Source organism: Salvelinus fontinalis, chromosome 28 (assembly GCF_029448725.1).
Source record: "Salvelinus fontinalis isolate EN_2023a chromosome 28, ASM2944872v1, whole genome shotgun sequence".
Taxonomy (NCBI): domain Eukaryota; kingdom Metazoa; phylum Chordata; class Actinopteri; order Salmoniformes; family Salmonidae; genus Salvelinus; species Salvelinus fontinalis.
The window spans coordinates 2,287,569-2,315,068 of NC_074692.1; the positions used below are offsets into that span (position 1 = coordinate 2,287,569).

At 41.9% G+C, this 27,500-nt stretch overlaps 1 protein-coding gene across 6 annotated transcripts in view; it reads left to right on the forward strand.

Annotated features, from left to right (window-relative positions):
* LOC129825949 (semaphorin-6A-like) overlaps positions 1–22,918 on the forward strand; it is a 98,308-nt gene extending 75,390 nt beyond the window's left edge. For 3 of the 6 annotated variants that reach the window (XM_055886105.1, XM_055886106.1, XM_055886104.1), the window contains 4 exons: positions 260–280; positions 453–494; positions 2,547–2,702; positions 19,417–22,918. In XM_055886105.1, the coding sequence (XP_055742080.1) occupies positions 260–280; positions 453–494; positions 2,547–2,702; positions 19,417–20,534 (1,337 nt within the window). In that variant the 3' untranslated portion in view covers positions 20,535–22,918. The remainder of the gene's footprint in view (positions 1–259; positions 281–452; positions 495–2,546; positions 2,703–19,416) is intronic. The other 3 variants (XM_055886107.1, XM_055886108.1, XM_055886109.1) reach the window with 3 other exon arrangements.
* Positions 22,919–27,500: the final 4,582 nt, after the last annotated feature.

The following is a 27,500-nucleotide window of genomic DNA, read 5'->3' on the forward strand; positions in this document are numbered from 1 at the left end:
AGCACATAGCTCTGTGTTAGTTTCTGGTTAATACCAATTAATTAGCAGAAAACAAGAAAACAAACACTTCACAATCCTTTAACCAGAGAAGCACTATAGATCACAATGGATGAGAATGCCTATCTTCAGTTACGATCTTCAATTACTTTAAAGAGGTGAATGAAAAGCTATTGAATGATCATGCCAATGTATCATTCATCTTGCAGCTTTAGCTTTTGCTCTTTGAAAACATTAACACATCTTTCCTTTGACTTTTCAGATACGTTTGTGGCCCTCAACGGTAAGTAACCACACTAAATGAACAAGATGATACCTACCCTCAACCTTATTTATTTTCAGCCCTTCACTTCTATCAATTCTTTGCTCTCGCCGAAATGAAGCCCTGCCCACTATTTCACAGGTGACTAAACGAACTGAGCTTTAATTGAATTCATTCCCTTTTCTTTCTGTAGATGTTCAGTCCAGTCCTCATGGTCATGAAAGGGCTCGCTATGGTCAGTTTACTTTTGTTTTCCCCCAGTCTGTTTTAACGTGTGGTACTGTAGCTTCTAGCGCCCTCCCTAAATCCACTCCCTAGTGTTCAGAGTCCAGACCTTCTCTCCCCTCCACCCTCTTCCTGCCCTGGCCTGCTCTGCTGTGAAAGATCCCTAGACTGCAATGCAATAGTATTGATTTGTCCTGACTTTTTATTCCCTAATTGGATGGATCTTGTTGTTAATAGAAAAGGCCTCCGAGGTTCACTGTGGTTGACTAGACTCATCAGGGCACATGGGAAAAGATGGAGGGTTGTTGACTAAGGCTAACATAGGAAGCGGCGACATTTTTCATACAAACCCACAGCCGTGCTGCACAATACCACTAGTTTAGGCTGCAGCATGAATACACACGCAGACGGACTGCACAATTCAATTCCACACTTACACCCATCGAGTGTGTTTATGCTTGATTCTTGGTGCTGGTTGATCGAAACCATTTCCCCCCGCAGGCTTATGAAGAGAAATGATAAACAGTCTTGGTTAGCCTGCAGCGATGTCACAGTCTTCCATTGCACCTCACACATCACACTTGAGCTGTACAAGATTCACACTCCCATAAGGAATGACAAGAATAGCAATTATTTGAAGTCATTCCAGAAATACCCCCCACACTCATTCTTTTCTACCCCCTGTGTTTTCTCCCCAATTTCCCCCATTTCTTCCTGTCAGATTTCGGGTCAAATACAAAGCGTTTGCTATTTCAATGCAGCTCAACAGTAGTGTGTTTATTCTCCCCAAGGTCTGACTGTGTTTTTGAGGCAGTCAAACCCAAGCATTTCAGGTTCCGACACAGACTGTTGATATAATATTTAAATGCAACTGCAAATGCCTCCCCAGACAAGCCACTGCCTCTAATTAATTTATAAAAAAGATATCTGCACAAGTCGGCAGTTTAGGATTTTCTTTTCCAAGGAGCTGATCCTCCGACTCCGTATGTGTGTCATCAGCCTGAATTGCACTTCCCCTGGCCGTAGAAAATGAATTATAAAATAGTCCTGTCACGCTAATCTCTCAGCCCACGGTGCATTGTTAAATAAATCATTTTAATGATTGCCACACGGAGGCTGCGGGGCTGTTGTGCATGGAAGACCAACAGCAACAATCCCGGCCCCCTACCACCGCTCCCCCTCCCCCACCAGCCTCTCTATCCACAACCACCACTCATGAGAAAGCGTGTTGAAATGGTTTACTGTGAGCTGGCCTGATTAACATACGAGCTGTTGATTACAGTATGGCCGCTCACCGCCTGGGAGTAGCCTCAAATTATTGCTCTAAACAGGAGAGACGTGGAGATGATAATGTGATTTATATGGTTTTATTGTCAGAGGAGCCACCAAAATATACAGACTGGAACTTAAGGCGGAGGTAGAACGAATATTGATATTGATACAGCATAGAAAAATAACGGAGTATGGTAGGGTCTAGTTTTAGTCCTGTTTTAACTGTGGCCAGCGATAAGCCAGCAGTGCAGGGTGTCATTAAGGAGTGTAATCAGAAGGGTAATTTAGGTTAGAGGACATTAATATCTTACCCCTCATGATTAATATGGTCTTGAAGTAGAGCTTTTTCAAAGAGCTCTACTAAATATAGCTAATAGATTGACATTGAAACGTAACGGGTAGAGGAGAGCCTGGGACGTGAAGAGAAGGGAGGATTGTTATAAGGAGGTATAGGGCTTTTTCTTGCTCTTCATATCAAAGGTATGCTTCCCTGAGGTGATTGAGTGAGAGGTGGTTCAGTTCTTGCCAGCGGCAGCATGACATGTGATTGAGGAAAGGAAAGTTTCTCCTCTCCTCAGAGACTCTCTATCTCTCCCTTCCTGCAAGGTCACAGCTCCCTGGAGATACAGGGTCCAGTAATCAGTTGTCCAGGGTCGCCTCACTAGGCAGGCAGGCACACTGTCTTGTAGCTTCGCACAGCCCATCTGCTCCTCGAGTGTGTATGTGTGCGTATGTACATCTGTGTGAGAGAGAGAGTGTGAGGAGAGTTAACATGTGTTGTGTCCGGCAGGCCATCCCACTCTCCCATTCCCCACCACGGCCCATCCCCCTGCAGGAGGACCACTGGGTCGGGGCGGCATGGTGGAGCAGGCGGACACCCCCATGCCCTCAGATAACAGGGACCCCTATATGGCAGTGCCCTCTCAGACCCAGCAGGATGCCAATGGTAAGCCTTGGAATAGAAAAGTCAATTTCTCCTGTGGCAGGGATGAGATTTACTGTGTCTGCTTCCAGCTGACTAGCCCGGAACTGAAACAGTGTCAGGAGAGAACAAATTGCCACGCCCCGGAGAGAGAGATTTATTAAACAAAGACTCTAATGTCCCTGAGGAGATGTAATACACAGACCATTACGCTTCAGGGAAAAAAAGGAAGATTTCACTGTATTTATTTCCCCAAGAAGATGGCCCCAGTTTTATCTTGTGCAGGGACATGACATTGAATGCCCTTTCTTGCTGTCTTAACATCCCAGCTGGCTCAAGGTCACTTTAAACCCAGACACATAAAGATGCCGGGAGAAAACACAGCCATGATTACACTGGCATGATCAATGTCATGTACCGTAATAGAGCAGGAAAACCATTAGAAGTTCCATTACACCAAATGTAATGTCTCATTGGTACATTACCTGAGTGGTTACCATGAGTAGATATTGATCATCAATAAGGATGATTAGAGGTGACCGGTGGCCTCATAGATATCCACAAAACACACACATACCAATGAGGAGTATAGCTAGAGGACTGTGTGTTGGGGCGAGGTCATCAGGGAGGAGGAGTCTATCTCTCTCTCTCTCTCTCTGGTACGTGGCAGTGACTGAGGTCTCTGGGGTTGTACTGTAGGGATGGGTCACAATTCTCCACCCTTCTCCTGAAGTGAGCACTTCCCATCACAGATTTGAAAGCATTGGTGAAAATATTGACTGGAGGGAGTTTCCTCCATTGTCATTGTCACCATCCATGATGGAAATTGTGAGAAAAGACCGGAAGGGTGGAGAATGGTGATGCAGTCTAGGTGAAGCTCAGTGAGCTAGCCGTCTCTCTCCTGTCGCTTTCCCCCCTGGAAGCTGGAAGCAGACACCTGTAGGCAGACCAGACAGACACAATGGTGGCAGAGAATACGGCATGGTGTTGCTACCCTCGTTGCTGTTACCTGGGTCCTGGCTGGCCCCGTCCATCATGGCAACCGAGTTAACAGCAACAAGGGCTCACATTCAAACTCAAGCTTCTCACAGTATTTTTTTCTATTTTCTTTTCAACGTCACTTTTGCAGCTTGTCTCTGTATTATCAGTTCAGTTTCAGCTCTAGCTGTTTTTTTTTTGCTATGAAAGTGAGCTCTGATGATATTGTCTGTTTTGGTTCTGTGACTGTTTGCATGGCTTGGTTTTTAAACTCTGGCTTGACTATTTATGTTCTTGCTTGGATTACTTTGATGTATTAAGCTCCGTTTTGCCTTCATGCAGCTTAAACCATCGCTGCATGGCAATTGAGCACCACTTTCGACAGTACTCATCTCCTTATGTCCTTATCCCTCTTTCCCATGTGCAGGTGTACTTCTCTTCTCATTCCTAGCTCCAGGTGCCAAATGTACTGTGAAAACATAGTGCTGAGTGCCAATCTAACACATTAAGGTTATAGGGTATGACAGCCACTGTCTCAAAGCATAACCATAGAGTCATCAAACCTCCATCTTAGCCAAATGAACATGAATACTGTACATACAGTATAGGGAAATCTGAATTCTTCATCACCAGATGTTTTGAACTAAATGTAGTTGCATTGACATTAATTAAACAAATTAAACTATAAATATTGCAGATGTAATAACTCCCCAAATTCTGAGCCCCCAGATTAATCCTTGCTTGCAATTAAAATGATATAAAATTCCAACTTTCTATTTTGAAGCTCACTCATTTGTGGGATCTGTTAATGAATATTACAGTACCAATATGTATTAGGGCAACACATTGGAATGATTAGAATGGTAAAATAATGAGTATCCGCACTGTGGATATTTAATAGTTCACCCTCTGCCAGAAAAGAGCACCAATGTTGCTTGGTTTGCTGTCCCAGTACATTTGAGCACCGTTGTGTCTGGGCTCATCTATCCGTGTGATATCCCACCTCTCCCTCCCGCGACCCTCCCTCTCCCCCCTACCTCTCCCCGCACCACCATCTGCTACCATTGTGAACAGTCTCCCTTCCACAGGACCTTTCATCTGTCGAGATGGAATGTTCCAAGGCTGTACCTTATGTAGTGTAAATGTATTACTAACCATATTTATAGAACATCCTACCCTCTGCCAACTGAAGTCATATCTATCTATATCTATCGATCGATCTATCTATCTATCTATCTATCCCCTGCCCCGTCTGAGGCAATGAGTCCCGTCCTCCCCCTCTCTCCCTTTTCTGCCCCGCCGACCTGTGGCCATCTCTGTGTGTCTCTCCAATTTATGGGTTCATTACAAAAGCTATCCAGACAGGGCGAGGGGAAGGTGGGGAGGGAGGGAGGGAGGGAGGGAGGGAGGGAGGGATTCTCTCCCGTCGCTCTGTGGCCTTGGTCGTCTGTTGCACAATCACTGTTCTAATCCCACTATGGATACATTTTTGAGGTGTATTGTTTAACCCCATGAAGTTACACAGGAACATCATTGGATATGTTTAGACAGGCAGCCCAATTCTGATGTTTTTTCACTACCTTCAGTGTTGGTATTTTACACTTGGAGTAGACCGACAGTTAGCAAGTTGCATCTAGATCGGTTATTTTCAGCTTCAGTTGACTGGCACCTGTGTACCAAGGAGAGTGGCATGATAGGGGCACAACCTTGGAGTGGTGCCAATTACTGTGCCAAGATGTCATTTCAGTTGGAACACTCACCATTATCAGGCTGGAAAGTCTACTAGGAAACTCTGAATAAAGGGAATAATAGAAATGAGGTCTTCACTGCTCAGCGATCTAATTTCCTGTATTGTAATGTCTAACTAACATAATTACTCAGGAAGCCTCTGATTGTATATACTGCAATGTAATATTTAGGTGAACTGGGAGAAACAATGATATGCCATCTCCTATTGAGTCTATACACAGTACGAGTCAAAGTTTGGACACACCTACTTATTCAAGGGTTTTTCTATATTTTACTTATTTTCTACATGTTAGAATAATAGTGAAGATATCAAAACTATGAAATAACACATATTGAATCATGTAGTAACCAAAAACGTGTTAAATAAATCAAAATATATTTGAGATTTGAGATTTTTCAAAGTAGCCACCCTTCGCCTTGATGACAGCTTTGCAAATTCTTGGCATTCTCTCAACCAGCTTCATGAGGTGGAATGCATTTAAATTAGCAGGTTACCTGGAATGCATTTCAATTAGCAGGTGTGCCCTGTTAAAAGTTAATTTGTGGAATTTCTTTCCTTCTTAATGTGTTTCTTGCAAATCCGTTGTGTTGTGACAAAGTAGGGGTGGTATATAGAAGATAGCCTTATTTGGTAAAAGACCTAGTCCATATTATGGCAAGAACAGCTCAAATAAGCAAAGGGAAACAACAGTCGATCATTACTGTAAGACATTTCTTCAAGTGCAGTTGCAAAAACCATCTAGCGCTATGATGAAACTGGCTCTCATGAGGACCGCCACAGGAAAGAAAGACCCAGAGTTACCTATGCTGTAGAGGATAAGTTCATTAGAGTTTACCAGCCTCAGAAATTGCAGCCCAAATAAATGCTTGGACCAAGAAACACAAGCAATGGACATTAGACCGGTGGAAATCTATCCTTTGGTCTGAGTCCACATTTGAGATTTTTGGTTCCAACCGCCATGTCTTTGTGAGGCGCACAGTAGGTGAACGGATGATCTCCACATGTGTAGTTCCCACTGTGAAGCATGGAGGAGGAGGTGTGATGGTGTGGGGGTGCTTTTCTGGTGATGCAGTCTGTGATTTATTTACAATTCAAGGCACACTTAACCAGCATGGCTACCACAGCATTCTGCAGTGATACACCATCCCATCTGGTTTGTGCTTAGTGGGACTATCACTTGTTTTTCAACAGGACAATGACCCAACACACCTCCAGGCTGTGTAAGGGCTATTTGATCAATAAGGAGAGTGATGGAGTGCTGCATCAGATGATCTGTTCTCCACAATCACCTGACAACCCAATTGAGATGGTTTGGGATGAGTTGGACTGCAGAATGAAGGAAAGCAGCCAACAAGTGCTCAGCATCTGTGGGAACTCCTTCAAGACTGTTGCAAATGCATTCCAGGTGAAGCTGTTTGAGCGAAGAGTGTGCAAAGATGTCATAAAGGCAAAGGGTGTCTACTTTGAAGAATCTAAAATCTAAAATATACTTTGATTTGTTTAACACATTTTTGGTTACTGCATGATTCCATATGTGATATTTCATGGTTTTGATGTTTTCACTATTATTCTACAATGTAGAAAATAGTAAAAATCAAGAAAAACCCTTGAATGAGTAGGTGTGTCCAAACTTTTGACTGGTGCTATATATTTCATTTCTTTAGACTTCTCAGAAATATTGGTTGCAGAAGTCTGAAACAAAAAGGCGCACTTCCGCCTTTTATGTCAGGCGTCAAGCCACGGGTTTCCTTTCTCCCAATTAGCTTGCATTATGTTGCCCCGCTAGGTTGTCCTTTTCCTTTGCGTCAGAGACCACATACAGTACAGTGCCTCTGCATCCTCTTTGTCTTTTTCTAAGGTGGTCTTACATTTAAACCCAAGTCGCTCTCTTTAAATTATACACCGTAAATTGCACTGCAATTAAATTAATGAATCATTTCCGCAGCATACGTTTGATCTGAATAGGTCTTCACATGCTTAGCTTGAGCACAATGTTCTTCATCATAAATCGGTGGTCTTTCAGTTGTAATTGTTTGACAAAATTAGTCGTTGTAGGTGCATAGGTGCATGTAGCCATGACTCCAAGCCTGATGTGAAAAGATCTGATGTGATTGGTCAAAAGACCAACTAGTGGAAAAAATATAATAAAATTGGGCTGCCTGTGTAAACGCAGCCAACAGAGAAGGATATATGCCCATTCAACTAGAGCACATGTGTCAAACTCAAGGCCCATTCAATGTGGCCCGCGAGGGGTTAAAACAATAATAACTGGGACTAAAACCAAATGGAAACTGAAGAAATTTGACTTACATCTATTCACTCTTTCCAGGTTGCTAAGAATCTCCGAAACAAAAGCTGGATAGTCAGGGAGCATCGATTATAAAAAATTAAATAAAAATATAGATTACAATTTTTTTGCTAATTTTGACAGCAAAGAAATGTGGCCCTCCGGACCTCTGTGAAGACCGAATACTGCTCACGGGCAAAATGAGTTTGACACCCCTGAACTAGAGAGATAGCCTTTCCGAGCCTCCGACTAAAGAGTTACATAAACATATATTGTGTAGCTTACCAGAGAGAATATGTAAATACAGTCATATTTGACTGTCTATAGGTGTACAGTAATTGTGTATGAATTCAGTGAAGGATCCAATATGCCCATTTGACTATAATAACTCCTATCATGAATTGGTTTATGGTCAAGTGTTCCCTCTTACATTGGCTCTTGGTGGACAAAGCATGTCTTGAGGGTATGCTTGGATGTCGAAAGGGTCTGTACATTGGTATCCTCGGCCGAGTACCTAAAAACCGAAGTTCCGGTTTTCAGAGGATAATGGAAAGAGACACGACTCTTTCCATTTGGACGTTAACAAGGCGACACTCCTTCTTAACTCCTCCTCCACATTTACTGGATTGGTTGAACAGTGCAGAAGAGAACCTCGCCCAACAGTTTTTTTTCCCTTCTCATCAATACCAGTATGTAGGAGATCTAGTTTCAGATGTGTCTTTTTTGCCTGTTACAGTGCTTTCAGAAAGTATTTCCATTCCGTAACTTTTTCAAAATGTTGTTGAATTCACCTTTCAGCAGGACAATAACCTAAAACACAAGTGAATGTTCCTGAGTGGCCGAGTTACAGTTTTGACTTAAAATATACTTCAAAATCGATAGCGAGACCTGAAAATGGTTGTCTAGCGATGATTAACAAACAATTTGACAGAGCTTGAAGTATTTTGAAAAGAATAATGGGCAAATGTTGTACAATCCAGGTGTGGAAAGCTCTTAGAGACTTATCTAGAAGGTTAGGCAACAATGGTAGTGGCAACAAACAATGACAGACAAAATTGTTGCTTGTTTCATAAAATCAGCTAATTAGTATAGGTCCATTTCCTAATAAACATCTCTGGACATATACCCCTAATAAATACAATAATCAATCCCTAAAATATACAATCACAATATGATACACAGTAGGCATGAAAAGACCATATCATGCTATCCAAAGGAATTTCCTTCTCACTCATGTCATACGACTCACTTTTGAGACATGCTACTATTTAGCAATTTTTTCAGTGAGAACTTCAAACTGCCTATGGAGGTTATACGTTTCAAATTCTTGGATGATTACTCCAAAGAATAGTAGCTGAGTACAAAAAGGTTTCTTTCCCCATTCCACTAATACATCTTAAAAGAAACAACGTCAGTTTCACTCCTTCTAGTGGAATAGTTATGGTTATCCCGGGCCAAGTTACATACAGTGCATTTGGAAAGTATTCAGACCCCTTGACTTTTTCCACATTTTGTTTGTTCTAAAATGTATTCAATCTTTTTTTTCTCATCAATCTACACACAATACCCCATAATGACAAAGCAAAAACAGGTTTTTAGAAATGTTTGCAAATGTATAAAAACAGAAATATAACATTTACATAAGTATTCAGACCCTTTACACAGTACTTTGTTGAAGCACCTTTGGCAGCGATTACAGCCAACAGTCTTCTTGGGTATGACGCTACAAGCTTGACAACCTGTATTTGGGGAGTTTCTCCCATTCCTCTCTGCAGATCCTCTCAAGCTCAGTCAGGTTGGATGGGGAGCGTCGCTGCACAGCTATTTTCAGATCTCTCCAGAGATGTTCGATCGGGTTCAAGTCCGGGCTTTGGCTGGGCCACTCAAGGACATTCGGAGACTTGTCCTGAAGCCACTCCTGCATTGTCTTGGCTGTGTGTTTAGGTTTGTTGTCCTGTTGGAAGGTGAATCTTCGCCCCAGTCTGAGGTCCTGAGCGCTCTGGAGCAGGTTTTCATCAATGATCTGTCTGTACTTTGCTCCGTTCATCTTTGACATCCTGACTAGTCTCCCAGTCCCTGCCACCAAAAAACTTCCTCACAGCATGATGCTGCCACCACCATGCTTCACTGTAGGGATAGTGCCAGGTTACCTCCAGACTTGACTTTTGGCATTCAGGCCAAAGAATTCAATCTGGGTTTCATCAGACCAGAGAATCTTGTTTCTCATTGTCTGAGAGTCCTTTAGGTGCCTTTTGGCAAACTCCAAGCAGGCTATTATATGCCTTTTACTGAGGAGGGGCTTTTATCTGGCCACTCTACCATAACGGCCTGATTGGTGGAGTGCTGCAGAGATGGTTGTCCTTCCACAGAGGAACTCTGGAGCTCTGTTAGAGGGACCATCGGGATCTTGGTCCCGCGGCCAGGTCTAGGAAGAGTGTGGTGGTTCCGAACTGTGGCCCGTCGTTGGAGGTTCCGGACTGTGAAACGTCGCCGGAAGCTCTGGACTGGGAACTGTCGCCTGAAGCTCTGGACTGGGAACTGTCGCCGGAAGCTCTGGACTGTGGAGACCCACTGGGGGCTTGATGCGTGGGAACGGTACCGGTGGCACCGGGCTGATGACCCGCACCTCAGGACGAGTGCGGAGAGGAGGCACAGGACGTACTGGAATGTGGAGGTGTACTGGAGGTCTAGAGCGCAGAGCTGGCACAACCCAATCAGGGACAGTTGTCTATCGTTGTCTCTGATTGGGAATCATACTTAGGCAGCCTTTTTTCCCACCTGTGTTTTGTGGGTAGTTTTTTTCTGCATAGTTTATGCACCTTACAGAACTGTTTCGGTTTTCCCTCTTGTTTATTTTGTTTGAGTTTTTTGTGATCAAATAAAAACCATGAACACTTACCACGCTGCACTTTGGTCCGATCCTCATTATGACGAGAGCCGTGACAGCACTGTTGATTTCCCACAAAGACAAAAATGTGTTTGACAAAGCCCTCAATGCTGAATTTATGAATGTCAGTAAATGGTTATATGACAATAATCTGTCACTCCACCTTGGAAAAACAGAGTCCATCTTGAACGTGTCCAAAGTGAAACTGAGATTAGCCCTTTACTTTAAAGTGGTAATAGGTGACATAGAGTCACGGCAAAAGACTAAGTTAATTATCTTGAATGTGTGCTAGATAACCAACTGACAGAGGAGAGAGTTGCACAAAAAAGTTATCTCCAAAATGAACCCTAAAATGTGGTTTCTGGCAAGAACCTCCACATTTCTGGATAAGAATCAAATGATGGCATAGGCAGGGGCTCTTGTTCAGCGCCACTTTGAGTATGCATGCTCTTCCTGTTACAATAATTCCCCCAAGATAAATAAAAATCAACTGTAGAAATCTCAGAACAAATTAGTCTTCTAACAATACCCCATAAGGCCAGCATCCTGGAGTCACCTCTTCACTGTTGACGTTGAGACTGGTGTTTTGCGGGGACTATTTAATGAAGCTGCCAGTTGTGGACTTGTAAGTCGTCTGTTTCTCAAACCAGACACTCATATGTACTTGTCCTCTTGCTCAGTTGTGCATCGGGGCCTCCCACTCCTCTTTCTATTCTGGTTAGAGCCAGTTTGACTGATCTGTGAAGGGAGTAGTACACAGCGTTGTACAGGATCTTCAGTTTCTTGGCAATTTCTCACATGGAATAGCTGTCATTTCTCAGAACAAGAATAGACTGACGAGTTACAGAAGAAAGTTATTTCTTTCTGGCCATTTTGAGCCTGTAATCGAACCCACAAATGCTGATGCTCTAAAGAAGGCCAGTTTTATTGGTTCTTTAATCAGAACAACAGTTTTCAGCTGTGCTAACATAATTGCAAAAGGGTTTTCTAATGATCAATTTAGCCTTTTAAAATGATAAACTTGAATTAGCTAACACAACGTGCCATTGGAACACAGGAATGATGGTTGCTGATAATGGGCCTCTATAAAAATCAGTCGTTTCCAGCTACAATAGTCATTTACAACATTAACAATGACTACACCGCGTTTCTGATCAATTTGATGTTATTTTAATGGACAAAAATCTTCTTTTCTTTCAAAAACAAGGACATTTCTAAGTGGCCCCAAACTTTTGAACGGTAGTGTATCTGCATAAAGGAAAAGGTCACATGTACAGGCAGATTTCAGATAATTTACAGTAGAAAGAAAAGTGGACCCAGCACACTCCCCGCAGTTCAAGGTTTTGTCCCATCCAACATCCACTATCTATTTTCTTCCTTGCAGATAAGAGCTAACCCATTTCATGGCTAAGTTGTTAAAGCCCATGGCTCTTAGTTTGATTAACAGAATCTCATGATCCACTGTATCAAATGCCTTTTAAAGATCTAGCATAACCATACCACAAAATGTCCCTCCATGTAACGTGATTTCCTGATGCCAGCTTGGAGCTCATATATGGTAGTAGGTTATCTAAGGAACTATTCCTGTCAGTCTGCTCAAACATAATCTTTTCCATGACCTTCGATGAAATACACAGGATTGAGACAGGCCGATAGTTTCCATGATCCAACTTATTCCCTTTTTATATAGAGGAATGACCCTTACAAGTTTTAGTTGACTGGTTAAAATTCCTAGTTTAAAAGACAGATTTACAATGTGAGTTATGCAGGGGGTGATAATTACCTCAGCATCTCAGAAATCTGTCAGGAATGTTGTCAAGGCCAATTCCTTTGGAATGGTTAAGTTCTTTCAGCTTTTTTAGCACAGTTGACTCAGACACTTTTTCGATTAAAACTCAAAACTGCTAGACTTGACTCTCCCCATCCAGGCTGTATCACATCCTGCCGTGATTGGGAGTCCCATAGGGCGGCGCACAGTTGGCCCAGCGACGCCCGGGTTTGGCCGGGGTAGGCCATCATTGTAAATAAGAATTTGTTCTTAACTGACTTGCCTAGTTAAATAAAGGTTAAATATATATATTTTAAACAACAACCTGATTGACAAGGTAACTTGCTAAATAATGTGTTAGCTATAGTTGTGAAGTAGCTTTTCAGACTGTCTACAACCATGGTCTTGTCTGATGTAACCTTTCCTCCAACGTCCAGGCTAAGATTTCGAGCTTTGTTCTTTAATCTGTTAGCGTAACCTAACAGCTTCAGACACATCCATATTTTACTCGGATTGTTCCTGTTCTCACCTATTTTGTCATTAAAACAATATTTCTTGGCCTTCTCTATCAACCTGTTAGCCTCATTTCATAGTCCATAAAAACGTAAATCTGCCTTGATTTCCTGAACTCCAGAAAGAGTTCATTTCTTAGCTTAATTGCCTTTAAAATGTTATTGTGTAGCCATGGTTCTGTTCTTTGTTTAATTCAAAAAATCTTTATCCGGAGCCAGCTTGTCAACAGCATCTAAAAACAATTATTTAAAATTGCCCCAGGCATTTTCCACCTCATTGCATTTCAATACAGTAAACCAGTCCAATTTGCTCAAACAATTAACAAAAGCATCTGCACTATAGTTCTTCATAGACCACATTTGTATTGAGTTATGACAATTAAAAACACTTTTTCTGAACCTTCCTACTACAAAAAATGATGGAATGATCACTGAGCCCATAGTTTACATCCCCACTGTTTGATATCCTTGATCTATCCGACACCAACACAAGGGCAATGAGGGTTTGGGTAGAAGGGCAGACCCTGGTGGGCTCATTAATCAGCTGGTGTAAGTCAAACAGATTAAAACAATTCTTAAAAGCTTTCAAAGTAACATTGTCCTTTTTGAGCGTGTCCGAATTAAAATCACCAGTAACAATAACCTCTGATTTACCAAAATCTGTACAGTTGGAGCAAGTCTCCTCCAACAATTCATAAAACTGGTCTTGTAGTCTGTAACAGGTTCTGACTATAATGGGTTTGCATTTTGGTAATAGAATGTCCAGCAACACAGCTTCAGTCTCATCATGACTTAAATCTAAATCTGTAGTTGAACCCAATATCTGATCTTACCTAAGTTTTAGTTAACACCCCCGCTTTTGCGATCGCGGTCTATTCTAATTACTATATCATTTTGATCTTCAATCTCAGCGTTTTCTATCGAACCATCTGGCCATGTTTCAGTAAAGCAAAGCACTCCCAACTTACAGTTACTGGAGAGTAGGCGAATTTCCTTGATCTTGGGAGGTTAGTACATTGGTAATGCCTGAGTTGGGTGGTGAGATAATAGCACGAACTAGTTTTTGCTGATTCATCCATATAATACCAGCAGATGCGGAATAGATCCAAATGGTGTGAACAGTTAGCTGGATGTGATGGTCTACCTCTTCCTCCTAGTTGAAAAGACAACCGGGACCACAACCGTAATCTTTGAACACAGAATTGGGTTCTGTCCAAGGCATGGTAGATGTACTGTAACCTCAAAGCATTTCCTTTCATCCTCCCTTCCAGTCAATGGGGTATGTACTGTGTTTTGTGTTCGCACCATTTAGTCTTTCAGCGAGTGGCAGTGACACATCAGTGAACACATTTCAGTGAGATTGAGATTTTATCGTTTTCAGACAATGCCTGTGTATGTAGAGGTTACAGCTCTGGACAACCGTGCTATGAAGTACAAGTGGCTTTGAAATCTGCCCAGACAAAGCAGGCACTATAGGCAACAACTGGAGTCCACGAGCTACACTGATTAAAAGACTGTCTATGAGAATGTTCACACATCTGTCACACTAGATGACAATGTTTCTCATTTACAAGGAAGTGCTGAGTTGTTTTGACACGTACGAATGTGTATTAAATATCTGTGTCAAGGCTTTTGGAGGTATGACATTCAAAATAGATTGTTGGACAGGAAATGTATTCTCCTGGTGGCTATTCACACTGCTATCTGACAATGAGAGTCAAAACTAGATGATATAAGTCACCTTGGATAAGAACACATTTTTAGGCAATGAATAATTAAAATTGCTTTATAGTGCCTTTCAGAAAGTATTCACACCCCTTGACTTTTTCCACATTTTGTTGTGTCACAGCCTGAATTTAAAATGTATTAAATTGAGATTTTATGTCACTGGCCTACACACAATACCCCATAAAGTCAAAGTGGATTATATATTTTTTTATCTTGACAAATTAATGATAACTGAAAAGCTAAATAAGTATTAAACCCCTGTGTTATGACAAGCCTAAATAAGTTCAGGAGTAAAAATGTGCTTAACAAGTTACATAATAAGTTGCATGGATATAAAGGAAACCGCTCAGGGATTTCACCATGAAGCCAATGGTGACTTTAAAATGGTTACAGAGTTTAATGGCTATGATAGGAGAAAATTGAGGATGGATTAACAACGTTGTAGTTACTCCACTTCTAACATAAATGACAGTGTGAAAAGAAGGAAGCCTGTACAGAATACAAATATTTCAAAACATGCATCCTGTTAGCAAAAAGATACTGAAGTAAAACTGCAAAGAATGTGGCAAAGAAATTAACTTTATGTCCTGAATACAAAGTGTTATGTTTGGGGCAAACACAACACATCACCGAGTACCACTCATCATATTTCCAAGCATGGTGATGGCTGCATCATGTTATGGGTATGCTTGTCATCGGCAAGGACTAGGGAGTTTTTTAGGATAAAAAGAAACAGAATAGAGCTAAGTACAGGCAACATTCTAGAGGAAACCCTGGTTCACAATGCTTTCCAACAAACACTGGGAGACAAATTTACTTTTCAGCAGGACAATAACCTAAAACACAAGCCCAAATGTACACTGGAGTTGTACATTTTAATGTTCCTGAGTGTTATTGAGTGGCCTGGTTAAAGTTATGACTTAAATTGGCTTGAAAATCTATGGCTAGACTTGGAAATGACTGTCTAGCAATGATCAACAACCAACTTGACAGAACTTGAAGAATTTTTAAAACAACAATGTGCAAATATTGTACAATCCAGGTGTGCTGTAATCACTGCCAAAGGTGTTATTTTTTTTTTTTTTTTTTATTTTTTTTACAAATGTTAGTTTTTTTTTCTCCCACTTTGACATTAAATAGTATTTTGTGTAGATCGTTGACAAAAAAATGACAATTAAATCCATTTTAATCCCACTTTGTAACACACCAAAATGTGGAAAAAGTCAAGGGTTGTGAAGTTACTGTAAATGTCGAGCCTCAACACTGTCCTTGATACTCTGGGGCTCAAGGTCATCCAAGAACATTCTAGTAGTAAAAAGTTGAACGTCAGTTTCCTTGATGAATGAGCCCTTCAAATGAATAAAGCCACCTTGATTTAAAAGACTGCCATCTTCGGATTTGTCTGTGTCCTTTATGGTTGCGCCCTCTTTGAAGTTAAGATGAGAAACAATTGACTTCATACATGAAAGATATAAATCTTCAAAGGTCTAGGGAGGCCTTAGGGTTGTTTTTAAATCCCCCCTAGTTGCTCTAGGCAGGGCAGCTATGTTTGATGGAGACCAAGTCACTGCTGGTTGAGAAATGCCTTAACCCTCCTCCTACACTGTGAGAAGACGAACTGCCAGCTCCACAGCCCTCCTCTCTCAACAATGGATACTTAGGTCTGACATTCTCAGTCCTCTAACTGTGTTGTTCTCAAGTCAAATCCAACTCTTTGAACTGCACAATTGTGGACGATTAATATGCTTCAATTCAATGTCACTAAAGTTTTCTAACAAAGTTTTCCATGCCCTTCCGAAAGTAAGCAAGTGAGACAGAGACATATGTATTTATGTTTTAGATGGATTATGATGGAATGAGCAAGTACTGCCAGAAAACTGCTCATATACGGCAGACACTTTTTTGGAGGACAAAATATTTTAGAGCTGCTAACCTCAAGTGCTGTTTGGTTATCTGTTCGGCCCTATATTTATCTATAAGTCAAACGTTTCAGTCCAACACTTCTCAAATATAACAACATCTCCAAATGTAATTTCAGTCACAAGACAATAACTTAGAGACCACAGGTGTCACGGCTGTTGAATGAACAGGACCAAGGTGCAAGGTGAGCGTACATGTTCTTTTATTTAGAAAAGACGCCGAACAAAACAATACACACTACAAAACAAACCGTGAAGCTAAAGGCTAAGTGCCATAAACAAAGTCAACTTCCCGCAAAGACAGGTGGGAAAAAGGGCTACCTAAGTATGGTTCTCAATCAGAGACAACGATAGACAGCTGTTCCTGATTGAGAACCCTACCCGGCCAAAACATAGAAATACAAATAATAGAACATAGAATACCCACCCCAACTCACACCCTGACCAAACCAAAATAGAGACATAAAAAGGATCTCTAAGGTCAGGGCGTGACAACAAGCCTAATTTGGAGTGGAATGGTGTTTTTAGAATTTTTTACAACTTAATCAAAAATGAAAAGCTGAAATGTCTTGACTCAATAAGTATTCAGCCCCTTTGTTATGGCAAGCCTAAATAAGTTCAAGAGTAAAAATGTGCTTAACAAGTCTCATAAGTTGCATGGACTCACTCAATGTGCAATAATAGTGTTTGACATGATTTCTGAATGACTATCTCATCTCCGTACCCCACACATACAATTATCTATAAGGTCCCTCAGTCGAGCAGTGAATTTCAAACACAGTTTCAACCACAAAGATCAGGGAGGTTATCCAATGCTTCGCAAAGAAGGGCTCCCATTGGTGGAGAGGTACAAATTTAAAAAACTCAGCTCAGTGATTTCACCATGATGCCAATGGTGACTTTAAACAGTTACAGAGTTTAATGGCTGTGTTAGGAGAAAACTGAGGATGGCTCAACGACAACATTGTAGTTACTCCACAATACTAACCCAATTGACAGAATGAAAAGAAGGAAGCCTGTACAGAATAAAAGAATGTGGCAAAGCAATTCACTTTTTGTCTTGAATACAAAGTGTTATGTTTGAGGCAAATCCAATACAACACATTACTGAGTACTACTCTCCATATTTTAAAACATTGTGGTTACTGTATCATGTTATGGGTATGCTTGTAATCGTTAAGGACTGAGGAGTTTTTCAGGATTTGTTTTTTTTAGGTAAGCACAGGCAAAATCCTAGAGGAAAACCTGGTTCAGTCTTCTTTCCACCAGACACTGGGAGATGAATTCACCTTTCAGCAGGACAATAACCTAAAACAAAAGGCAAAATCAACACTGGAGCTAAGCACAGGCAAAATCCTAGAAGAAAACTTGGTTCAGTCTGCCTTCCACCAGACACTGGGAGAAAAATTCACATTTCGCTAGGACAATAACCTAAAACACAAGGACAAATCTACAGTGGAGTTGCTTACCAAGAAGACACGGAATGTTCTTGAGTGGCTGAGTTACAGTTTTGGTTTAAATCTACTTGAAAATATATGGCAAGTCCTGAAAATGGTTGTCTAGCAACGATCAACAAACAATTTGACAGAGCTTGAAGAATTTTTTACTGAATAATGGGAAAATGTTGCACAATCCAGGTTTGGAAAGCTTACCCAGAAAGACTCTCAGCTGTAATCATGCCAAAAGTGCTTGTACAAAGTATTGACTCGGGGATGTGAATACGTATGTAAATTAGATATTTTTGTATTTCCTTTTTTCAATAAATTTGTTTTCACTTTGTCATTATGGGGTATTGTGTGTAGACGGGTGAAAAAAATCAATCACAAAATGTATTTTGAATTCAGGCTGTAACACAACAAAATGTGGAATAAGTCAAGTCAGATCAAATCAAATCACATTTTATTGGTTACATACACATTGTTAGCAGATGTTAATGCGAGTGTAGCGAAACGCTTGTGCTTCTAGTTCCAACAGTGCAGTAATATCTAACAAGTAGTCTAACAATTTCCCAACAACTACCTAATACACACAGATCTAAAGGGGTGAATGAGAATATGTGCATATACTGTAAATATATGGATGATTGATGGCCGAGCGGCGTAGGCAAGGTGTAATAGGTATAAAATACAGTATATACATATGATGTGAGTAATTCTGGTAGTGGTAGTTCTGAAGGCTCTGTAACTCTAGGAGCATGGATGGGCATTGGGTAACACATTCATCAAGGAGTTGGAGGTTATAATTTCGCTCTCCATGTTTATAGTGAAGAGGACTTCTAATGGAGCCATTTTATTAAAAGCAACCTACTGCCGTTTCACTTGATGCAGTATCTTCTCCCTCCCTTTCTTTGCCAAGATGCTTGTCATCTCTTCTGCTGCATTTTTATTGAATCATCACTTTAGTAGCCCATAACCGCCTGTCTTTTTTTCTCCTCTTTAAAAAAAAATTTGATTGTCCTGGAAAGTGACCTCTAAGAAATGTATGACACAGCTCCTTTGATTTGGAGGTCTAATCATAAATGTAATATATTCTCTGATATATGAGATTGTATCATAGCCATATAAAACGAGTTACATTTGCATCAAAGAAAATAAGCTTTCCCTTTGAACGTTCATTTATCGAATATCTTTTTTTTTCATTTCAGCTGCCGATGTTTAATCTTTTAATTCTTCGTAGAAGCCATAACATCATTTTTTCCAAGTGTACGGCTGGATTTAAGCTGATAACATTTTCTCAAAAACAAGAGTCTGCAAATCTGCTGCAAATAGGACAAATTAGATAGGACAAATGCTTCGTTATTATTTGTGCTTTATTCGTCAATTAATTTAACCATTTGATTTTCACCTATATCATTGATCACTAATTAATTTGCTGATATATTTGAAATCATTTCATCCTTGTCTTTGCAGGAGTTATACGCGAGAGTTACCAGAAGGGGCGTGACCAGCTGGTCCCTGTCACACTGCTGGCCATCGCTGTCATCCTGGCCTTCGCCATGGGTGCCATCTTCTCTGGTATCCTCGTCTACTGTGTGTGTGACCACCGGCGACGAGACATTGAGCTGTCTGGGAGTAAGGACAAAGACCATGACAGGAGGGGCTCCATGAACAGCGTGACCAAGTTGACAGGCCTGTTTGAGACCGGGGCCAAGGACAGTCGCCCTGAAGCCATCCTCACCCCGCTCATGCACAACGGCCGCCTCACCAATGGTAAAATTCTGATCAAAGCCGACCAGCACCACCTGGACCTGGCTGGCATGCCCACCCCAGAGTCCACCCCCATGCAGCCCCGACGCAAGCCCAGCCGGGGAAGCCGCGAGTGGGAGAGGAACCAGAATCTGATCAATGCCTGCACCAAGGACCTGCAAACCATGGGCACCCCAGTCATCCCCACTGACCTGCCCCTGAGGGCCTCCCCAGGCCACATCCCCAGTGTGGTAGTGCTTCCCCTGCCACAGCACCAGCATCAGCAGCCCTACCAGCATGAGTATGTAGAGCAGCCCCACCGCAGCGACCTCAGCCAGATGAGCCTGAGTGACCAGGGTGCCACACTGGAGTACAAGGCCCTAAAGAGCCCCTGCCCCAGCCTCAACCTGGTGGAGAGCGACGGACTGCCGCCCCGAGTGCCCCAAAGGGAGGCCTCCCTCACCATCCCCCCTGCCGTGCCCCAGATGGGCAAGCGGCTCGAGGTGCACTCCTCCGTCTATGGCCATGAGTACAAGCGGGGCTACCCGATGAGTGCCCAGAAAGGCTCTGCCCTCAAAAAGCACAACACCAACTCATCCAACTCCTCTCACCTGTCCAGACACCAAAGTTTTAACCACGTGGAGTCGCCGCCCCCCGCCCCACAGAGGGTGGACTCCATGCACATGAATTCCCAGGGGATGTTCCACTCCCGACAGCCCAGCATGAGCTCTTACGGTTCGTTGCCCCGGACCGGGGTCAAACACCTCAAGCCTGACGTACCGCCCAAACCCTCTTTAGTGTCCCTCTCAACGAAAGTCAATTCCAATGACTCCTGCACATAATCAGCACGCTCAGAATACAGAACAGGAAACACAATTGCATCTCCTTTTGTCCTTGGTCTGTGTACAGCAAACACAACACACTTTTTAAAAGATTTTTTTTCTTTTATATATATGTAAATATTCTACAAATGGTTGATGTTGAGCTCAGGCTGTTGACTCCCAGTTCCCCAGAAACACGGAACACTTGCTACTGAGAAGAAAATTTCTTTCATGAATATTTAATTGACAAGCAACATGTCACCCCTGTAGCATTCAAGACAGTGGCTGTGTTGGACTTTGAACACTATGACTTGACTGATGTTTTCTTAACTGACTGCTAAACGCACATAGATAGTGAGAGAAAAGTGGAGCAATTATATACTGAGGACTGGGGTGTTCTCCCAGCAAGCACTTGGGCACAGCGAGCTCTGACTGGAATGACAGCTTCAGTTTACGTGGAAAACTGTGAAATGCCTCTCAGTGTTACAGCTACTGGACACGGCAATCAAGTTCTGCGTTGGTTGAAAAAAGCCTTGGTCTGAGAATCTTCTACTGCATTGGTTACTGAATAACACATGACTGTTAATAGTAATAGCTTGTTGTATTTATTTTTAATAAGTGCTTTTGAAGAAAATACTGACATTTTAGGCTCAGAGAGAAGAGTTATTTAAATATGAATTATTCAAGAATGAAATTATTTAAAGTCAATCAACTGGAGCCAGTACAACTTTCTTGACACAAAAGGTCCACTAGGTCTTCTAGCGCCTTGGGTTTTTGAATCTTGGGATATATGTGACCTCTGTATGGAGGATATATTTATTTAACTGTGCCAGATGGGACCTACATGATGGAGCAGAACCTCCCATGTTAAAGAAGTCAGAAAAATACAAAAAACAGAACTCCTGAAACTCACTCCCTCGATCACTCCTCCATGGGCATCTCCATACGTTTGGCACTGTGGTTTTGCAGTCAGTCTCTCTCTCCCGGTTGGCTTCTGGCTCACTGTGTATTAACAAGGTTCACTCTTGCATATAAACGTGCAAAGGGAATAAAACGTGGAAGTCCACACATGAAAAAGAGAAGCGTGAGGATGTTGGGCGCTCTGCCAGGTGTGGAGAGCGGCCATTTTGGCAGGTACTGAAATGTCTTGTTTTCTCTAGGCGCGTCGCGCAGTCCTCTGATTGAATTACATCTGTTGATAGCCTGTTTCACTTCCACATGTAAAGTTGTGCCTTACACCCTGAGTAGTGACATTTTCTTTAGCTGGTAACTATGTCTCCTCTTTGTATTTTCTTATGTCATCTTTCACTGGTTTGATAAAGGCAAATAAAGAATGTGTTCTTGTTGTAATTCTGTTCCCTAGAAATATACAGACATATTCTTCTTTGTGGTTCATTTCTGATAGTGCCAATGATGCGCTTAAAGCAACCCTTTTTGTTGTGCTGGCAGTGTCGGTGATGTTGTTGTGTGTGGAATTTTTTACTTTGCTGTTCGATTGGAGGGATTCATGTTTGTTCTTGAAATGGCCTCTTAGGGTCTTGCTGGTGCACAGCAATAATCAAACACTAACATATGAAAAACACACCAGTAGACTGTACAGACATGGCACCAGGTTCCTAGTGTACACGATAACACTTCAGTTTCTAGGCAGTGAAAAGCAGGCTGGTTCCTGTGATAGAAAATAGTTTTTAAAAAATTAGGAGACGTTTTTTAAAAACACATGTTCCAGGACGATTAGAGTAATTTAATTTGTACTAACTCTCTTTATCAATGTCTTATGAATGACAGTTTCATTGACCAATCTGATCACATTTTCATTGATCACATCTCCCCAAATCAACAGAGCACTCCTTTAGTATTGTGTGTAGATAGGTGAGTTTCTTGATCTCAAGCAGATTTCCATTTACAATGGTGGAAAGCCAACTATTTCTCATCCACAGCCAATGCAAGAAGAACGAGTAAGATAGTTCCACTTCTGAGGCATATACAGTATGTGTTAATTGAACTAACGTGTACATAGAAGCTTATAGGGTTCGATTGCAGCGACTGCGACATGCATCATGATCAGATTAGGTTTAGTAAAGGGAAGGTCATTTGAACTTTCCACCCCAATAGTGCAGATTGCATCTCTAGCCACGGTTGACATGGCTACTGTGGACAGTGTGTCTCTTTGGTGTGTGTGTGTGCCTTTGTCTGTCACCCTTGCTATACACTGCTAGATGCAACTGAGACAGACTCAACTCGTTTTGAACTTTGTAAGCTTGTAAGATATTGTGATGTCACAAGTTTTTTTGTTGCCCTACTCCACTTAACATCTGATTCACAGCTTAATGTATGTTGTAAAAAAAAAAACATTCTCTTTAATAAATGCAAAATGTAATAAAAATAAAAAATATTGTCATGAAGATGGTTGTATTTCCATGATTTGAGAGCAAAACATACTATAAAAAAAAGGATGCTTGCTCTGATGTTAGTACAACAGAACAGATCAAATGCTTTTAGCTTATGGGAAAATACAGCTAACTTCCGTGATATGGTTCTTATTTGTGCCAAGAGTACAAGAGGTAGCACTTTAAAACCTATGTTATGTTGATCCAAGATATTTTTGGAGGATTGTTGGCAGTGTTTCAGTGTGAATGAGCAGGCTGTTAAGAATCAGTCTGGAGTCATGAACTGGTTTCCAGGTTGGAGTCATTCATTCAACATCACCTTTATGAGACGGAGGTGAGTCACTAATGCGTAGAGATTAGGTTACAAGGATTTGACGCTAACATTAAGGGTCCTTGTTCTCTCACAACCTTGTATTGTTCATTCACCTTTTTTATTACCTTGGAGTCACATTTTCACCACTAATATAGCAATACAGTCAGTGGTAGAGAGCATAATAAGTACACAATCAGCTCTTTTGTATTTGTTAAACCAGTAGGTTCAGGAACAACAAAGCTTTTGGAAAAAAATACACATCGAGAGAGATCAGGGGCCTGCTAATAAACAGGCAAAGTGCTCACAGGCCATTGCTGGATATAAAATGACAATGTATCCAAACGTAATGTAAGATAATGTAGATGTACACTACATGACCAAAAATATGTGGACACCTGCTCGTTGAACATCTCATTCCAAAATCATGGGCATTAATATGGAGTTGGTCCCCACTTTGCAGCTATAACAGCCTCCACTCTTCTGGGAAGGCTTTCCACTAGATGTTGGAATATTGCTGCAGGGACTAGCGTCCATTCAGCCACAAGAGCATTAGTGAGATCAGGCACTGATGTTGGGCAATTAGGCCTGGCTCGCAGTCGTCATTCCAATTCATCCCAAAGGTATTTGATGGGGTTGAGGTCAGGTATCTGTGCAGGCCAGTCAAGTTCTTCCACACCAAGTTCGACAAACCATTTCTGTATGGACTTCGCTTTGTGCACGGGGGCATTGACATGCTAAAACAGGAAAGGGGCTTCCCCAAACTGTTCCCGCAAAGTTGGAAACACAGAATCGTCTAGAATGCCATTGTATGCTGTGGCATTAAGATTTCCTTTCACTAGAACTAAGGGGACTAGCCCGAAACATGAAAAACAGCCCCAGAACATTATTCCTCCTCCACCAAACATTTTGCAGTATATATTCGAGCAGGTAGCAAAACCCAGATCCATTCATCGGACTGCCAGATGGTGAAGCGAGATTCATCACTCCAGAGAACATGTTTCCACTGCTCCAGAGTCCAATGGTGACGAGCTTTACGTCACTCCAGCCGACGCTTGGCATTGTGCATGGTGATCTTAGACTTGTGTGTGGCTGTTTGGCTATGGAAACCCATTTCATGAAGCTCCCGACGAACAGTTATTGTGCTGAAATTGCTTCCAGAGGCAGTATGGAACTTGGTAGTGAGTGTTGCAACCGAGGACAGACGATTTTTACTCCCTACGAGATCCAGCACTCGACGGTCCCGTTCTGTGAGCTATTGTAGCTTACCACTTCGCGGCTCAGCCATTGTTGCTCCTAGACATTTCCACTTCACAATAACAGCACTTACAGTTGACCGGGGCAGCTCTAGCAGGTCAGAAATTTGACCAACTGACTTGCTGGAAAGGTTGCATCCTATGACGGTGCCACGTTGAAAGTCACTGAGCTCTTCAGTAAGGCCATTCTACTGCCAATGTTTGTCTATGGAGATTGCATGGTTGTGTGGTCAATTGTATGTTATGCCTGTCAGCAAAGTGGATTAATTTGAAGGGTGTCCACATACTTTTGTATGTATAGTGTATCTGATAATGGACAAAGAAAAATAGGCACGTAATAAAATTTGCTGCATGTTATAAATACTCTCCTGGAAGAAAAAATATATATTGGAATTCTGTTTGGATCGTGATCTACTGTGACACAACGGTGGGACTACTCAATAGCTTCAGTGTTTGCCAGTAAACGCACAAGCACAGACATAACACCCCCCCTTCCACCACCACGTCTCCAATCCCTGCTGGCAAGGCTCTGTGCTCATTTTGAGTGCTGCTGCCCCACAATCTGTGGTCACAACAAGCTTAGTGGAGTAATTCTTGACCTCTCATCCAGCTATCAGTTCCCACTACTGATACATCTCTTAATGCCCTACATCCTCTTAGTATGTGTGACATTCCCTGCCACTGGTCCACTGTTTCAGCCAAAAGAGTAACCATCACAGAGACTATACAGTACAACAATGTCCCTCTTAATGTCCGTTTGAATTAATACAGTTCAACAAGTCATTAACCACCAATGGCCCCATTAATGATAATTCTCACTGGTTGCTGGGGTTTATTTCTCATAATGGTATCATTTTACAGTGTATGATTGTGAAGCACGGTCCCTAAGTCCTCTACCCTATTCTACCTCCTGCTAGCCCAAACCATAGGAGGAAAACCTAACACAAAGCAAACCTGAGAATGGAATGTAAATCAAGGATCTATGATGTTGGTGGCTGGCACATAATGATTGTTCATATGAATTCCTATGTCATGCGTATTCAAGACACAACGTCCCTGAGAAAACTATCAGAATCACACAAAAGAAGAAGAGCATGCTGGGGCCCCTTGACAATTAGGTACTTCTACTGTGGCATTGAGATTTTAGAACACAAATAAAAAGAGGGAAGGTTGATGTGACATGTGCAGGATGGTTTATTTTGAGGGCATCATGGTGGTGGTGGGAACAGAGCAATGAACTATGGGAATGAGGAGAGAAGAGGCATTCAGTGCAAATCTTGAGCACACATGTGGCTTAGCATAATGGTTGGCAGGGGGATCAAAACAATGCCCACGGGTGACGTGAGGGAGTAGAGCCGAGCAGAGAAGAGCAGAGCAGGGGGACTTGGACATGGTCCTCCCCCTCACTCAGAAGCCACTGCCTAGGACTGGAAGTGACTGACTGGCTCTATCTAACAGGAGCAGGGGGTAATCCTCGGAATAGGTTTATATGCTGAAACCTGACTAGGAGCAGCGCAATGTCCGCATAACACTGTCATGATTAAATGAAGACCCTTTTCTATTGAATTATAACAGGGGCCCATAGTTCTTGCTGGTAAGGTTGCATGGTCAGGAAGAACTCAGACCTCAAATCATGACAGTGTTTTCTGGGTATTCTGATGGCCACGCCAAGGTTCTTTCACATGGCAGTCCATTTTGTAGCATGATCAGGAACAAGCACCTGGTTTGAGAAGTGTGAAATAATAGCTCTTGGTGATTGTTTAATGAGTTTCATGCCTCGTGATGATGGGTAATAGTCAGATATCTGGTTTGACTGGGATTATTGTCGGTCATCCCATTGGCAGTTGGCATTATGATGACCGCTCTGATAAATTGTGACTGAATGTTGTTAAGGGTATGCATGGCTAGAAAGCGCAGACTGGCCACTGTTCCCCTTCCTGTTGTAATTAAGAGTGGTAGAGTGGGAGGTCAAAGGAGCGATGTAGCGAAACTCTCACCTCACTCAACTGACGCAAAACTAAAAGGAACATAGAAATGTGAAAGTTATCGCGTAACTGAAAATCGGTTGTGAAAGTTACATTTCCTACAGACACACTGTCACGTCCTGACCATAGTTCTTGTGTGTTTTGCTTGTTTAGTGTTGGTCAGGACGTGAGCTGGGTGGGCATTCTATGTTGTGTGTCTAGTTTGTCTGTTTCTGTGTTCAGCCTAATATGGTTCTCAATCAGAGGCAGCTGTCAATCGTTGTCCCTGATTGAGAATCATATATAGGTGGCTTGTTTTGTGTTGGGGATTGTGGGTGGTTGTCCTCTGTCTTTGTGTTCTGCACCAGATAGGACTGTCTCGGTTTTCACATTTGTTATTTTGTATTTTGTATAGTGTTCACGTTATTGTCTCTTCTTTATTAAATCATGTTGAACACTAGCCGCGCTTCATTTTGGTCCTCTCCTTCATCCCAGGAAGAAAGCCGTTACACACACTGGTTTTATCATATTGTTTCCTTTTCTCTGATTTGAAGACGTGTGTTGTTCTATGACTTTGTTGTTCTATGATTTATTTATTTTATATAATTTCATATTTATTTGGTATCATTTTTTGCCCTACACTTTTCAGAGAGCTGCGTCAGCTAGAGCAGTAAAGTACACTGACGAACAGTCATGGAAATTATCAATGAGCGTGTCACCAGCACGGTGGCTGTGCGTGCCTTCAAGGCTATGGTGAAATGGATGGCATGACAAAGGACTATGAACACATCAGCTGGCATGGCATATTAAAGTGAAGAAGAACTGGCACCAGAATCATTCATCCACCTGTCTTGTCCGAAAGTCTACCAACATGGCCGTTTATCGAAGGATGCCATAACCATTTGAGATACAGACACATAGTTGGAGCTGGTATGATTGATAGGACACAAACACATGCAGGGAAACATTTCACTTCACTTCAGATAGGGCCACAAAAAATACTCACCACTGCCTAGTGCAAAACTTTTGCCTGCAAACAAAATTGACACAAACAACTCCCCAATGGT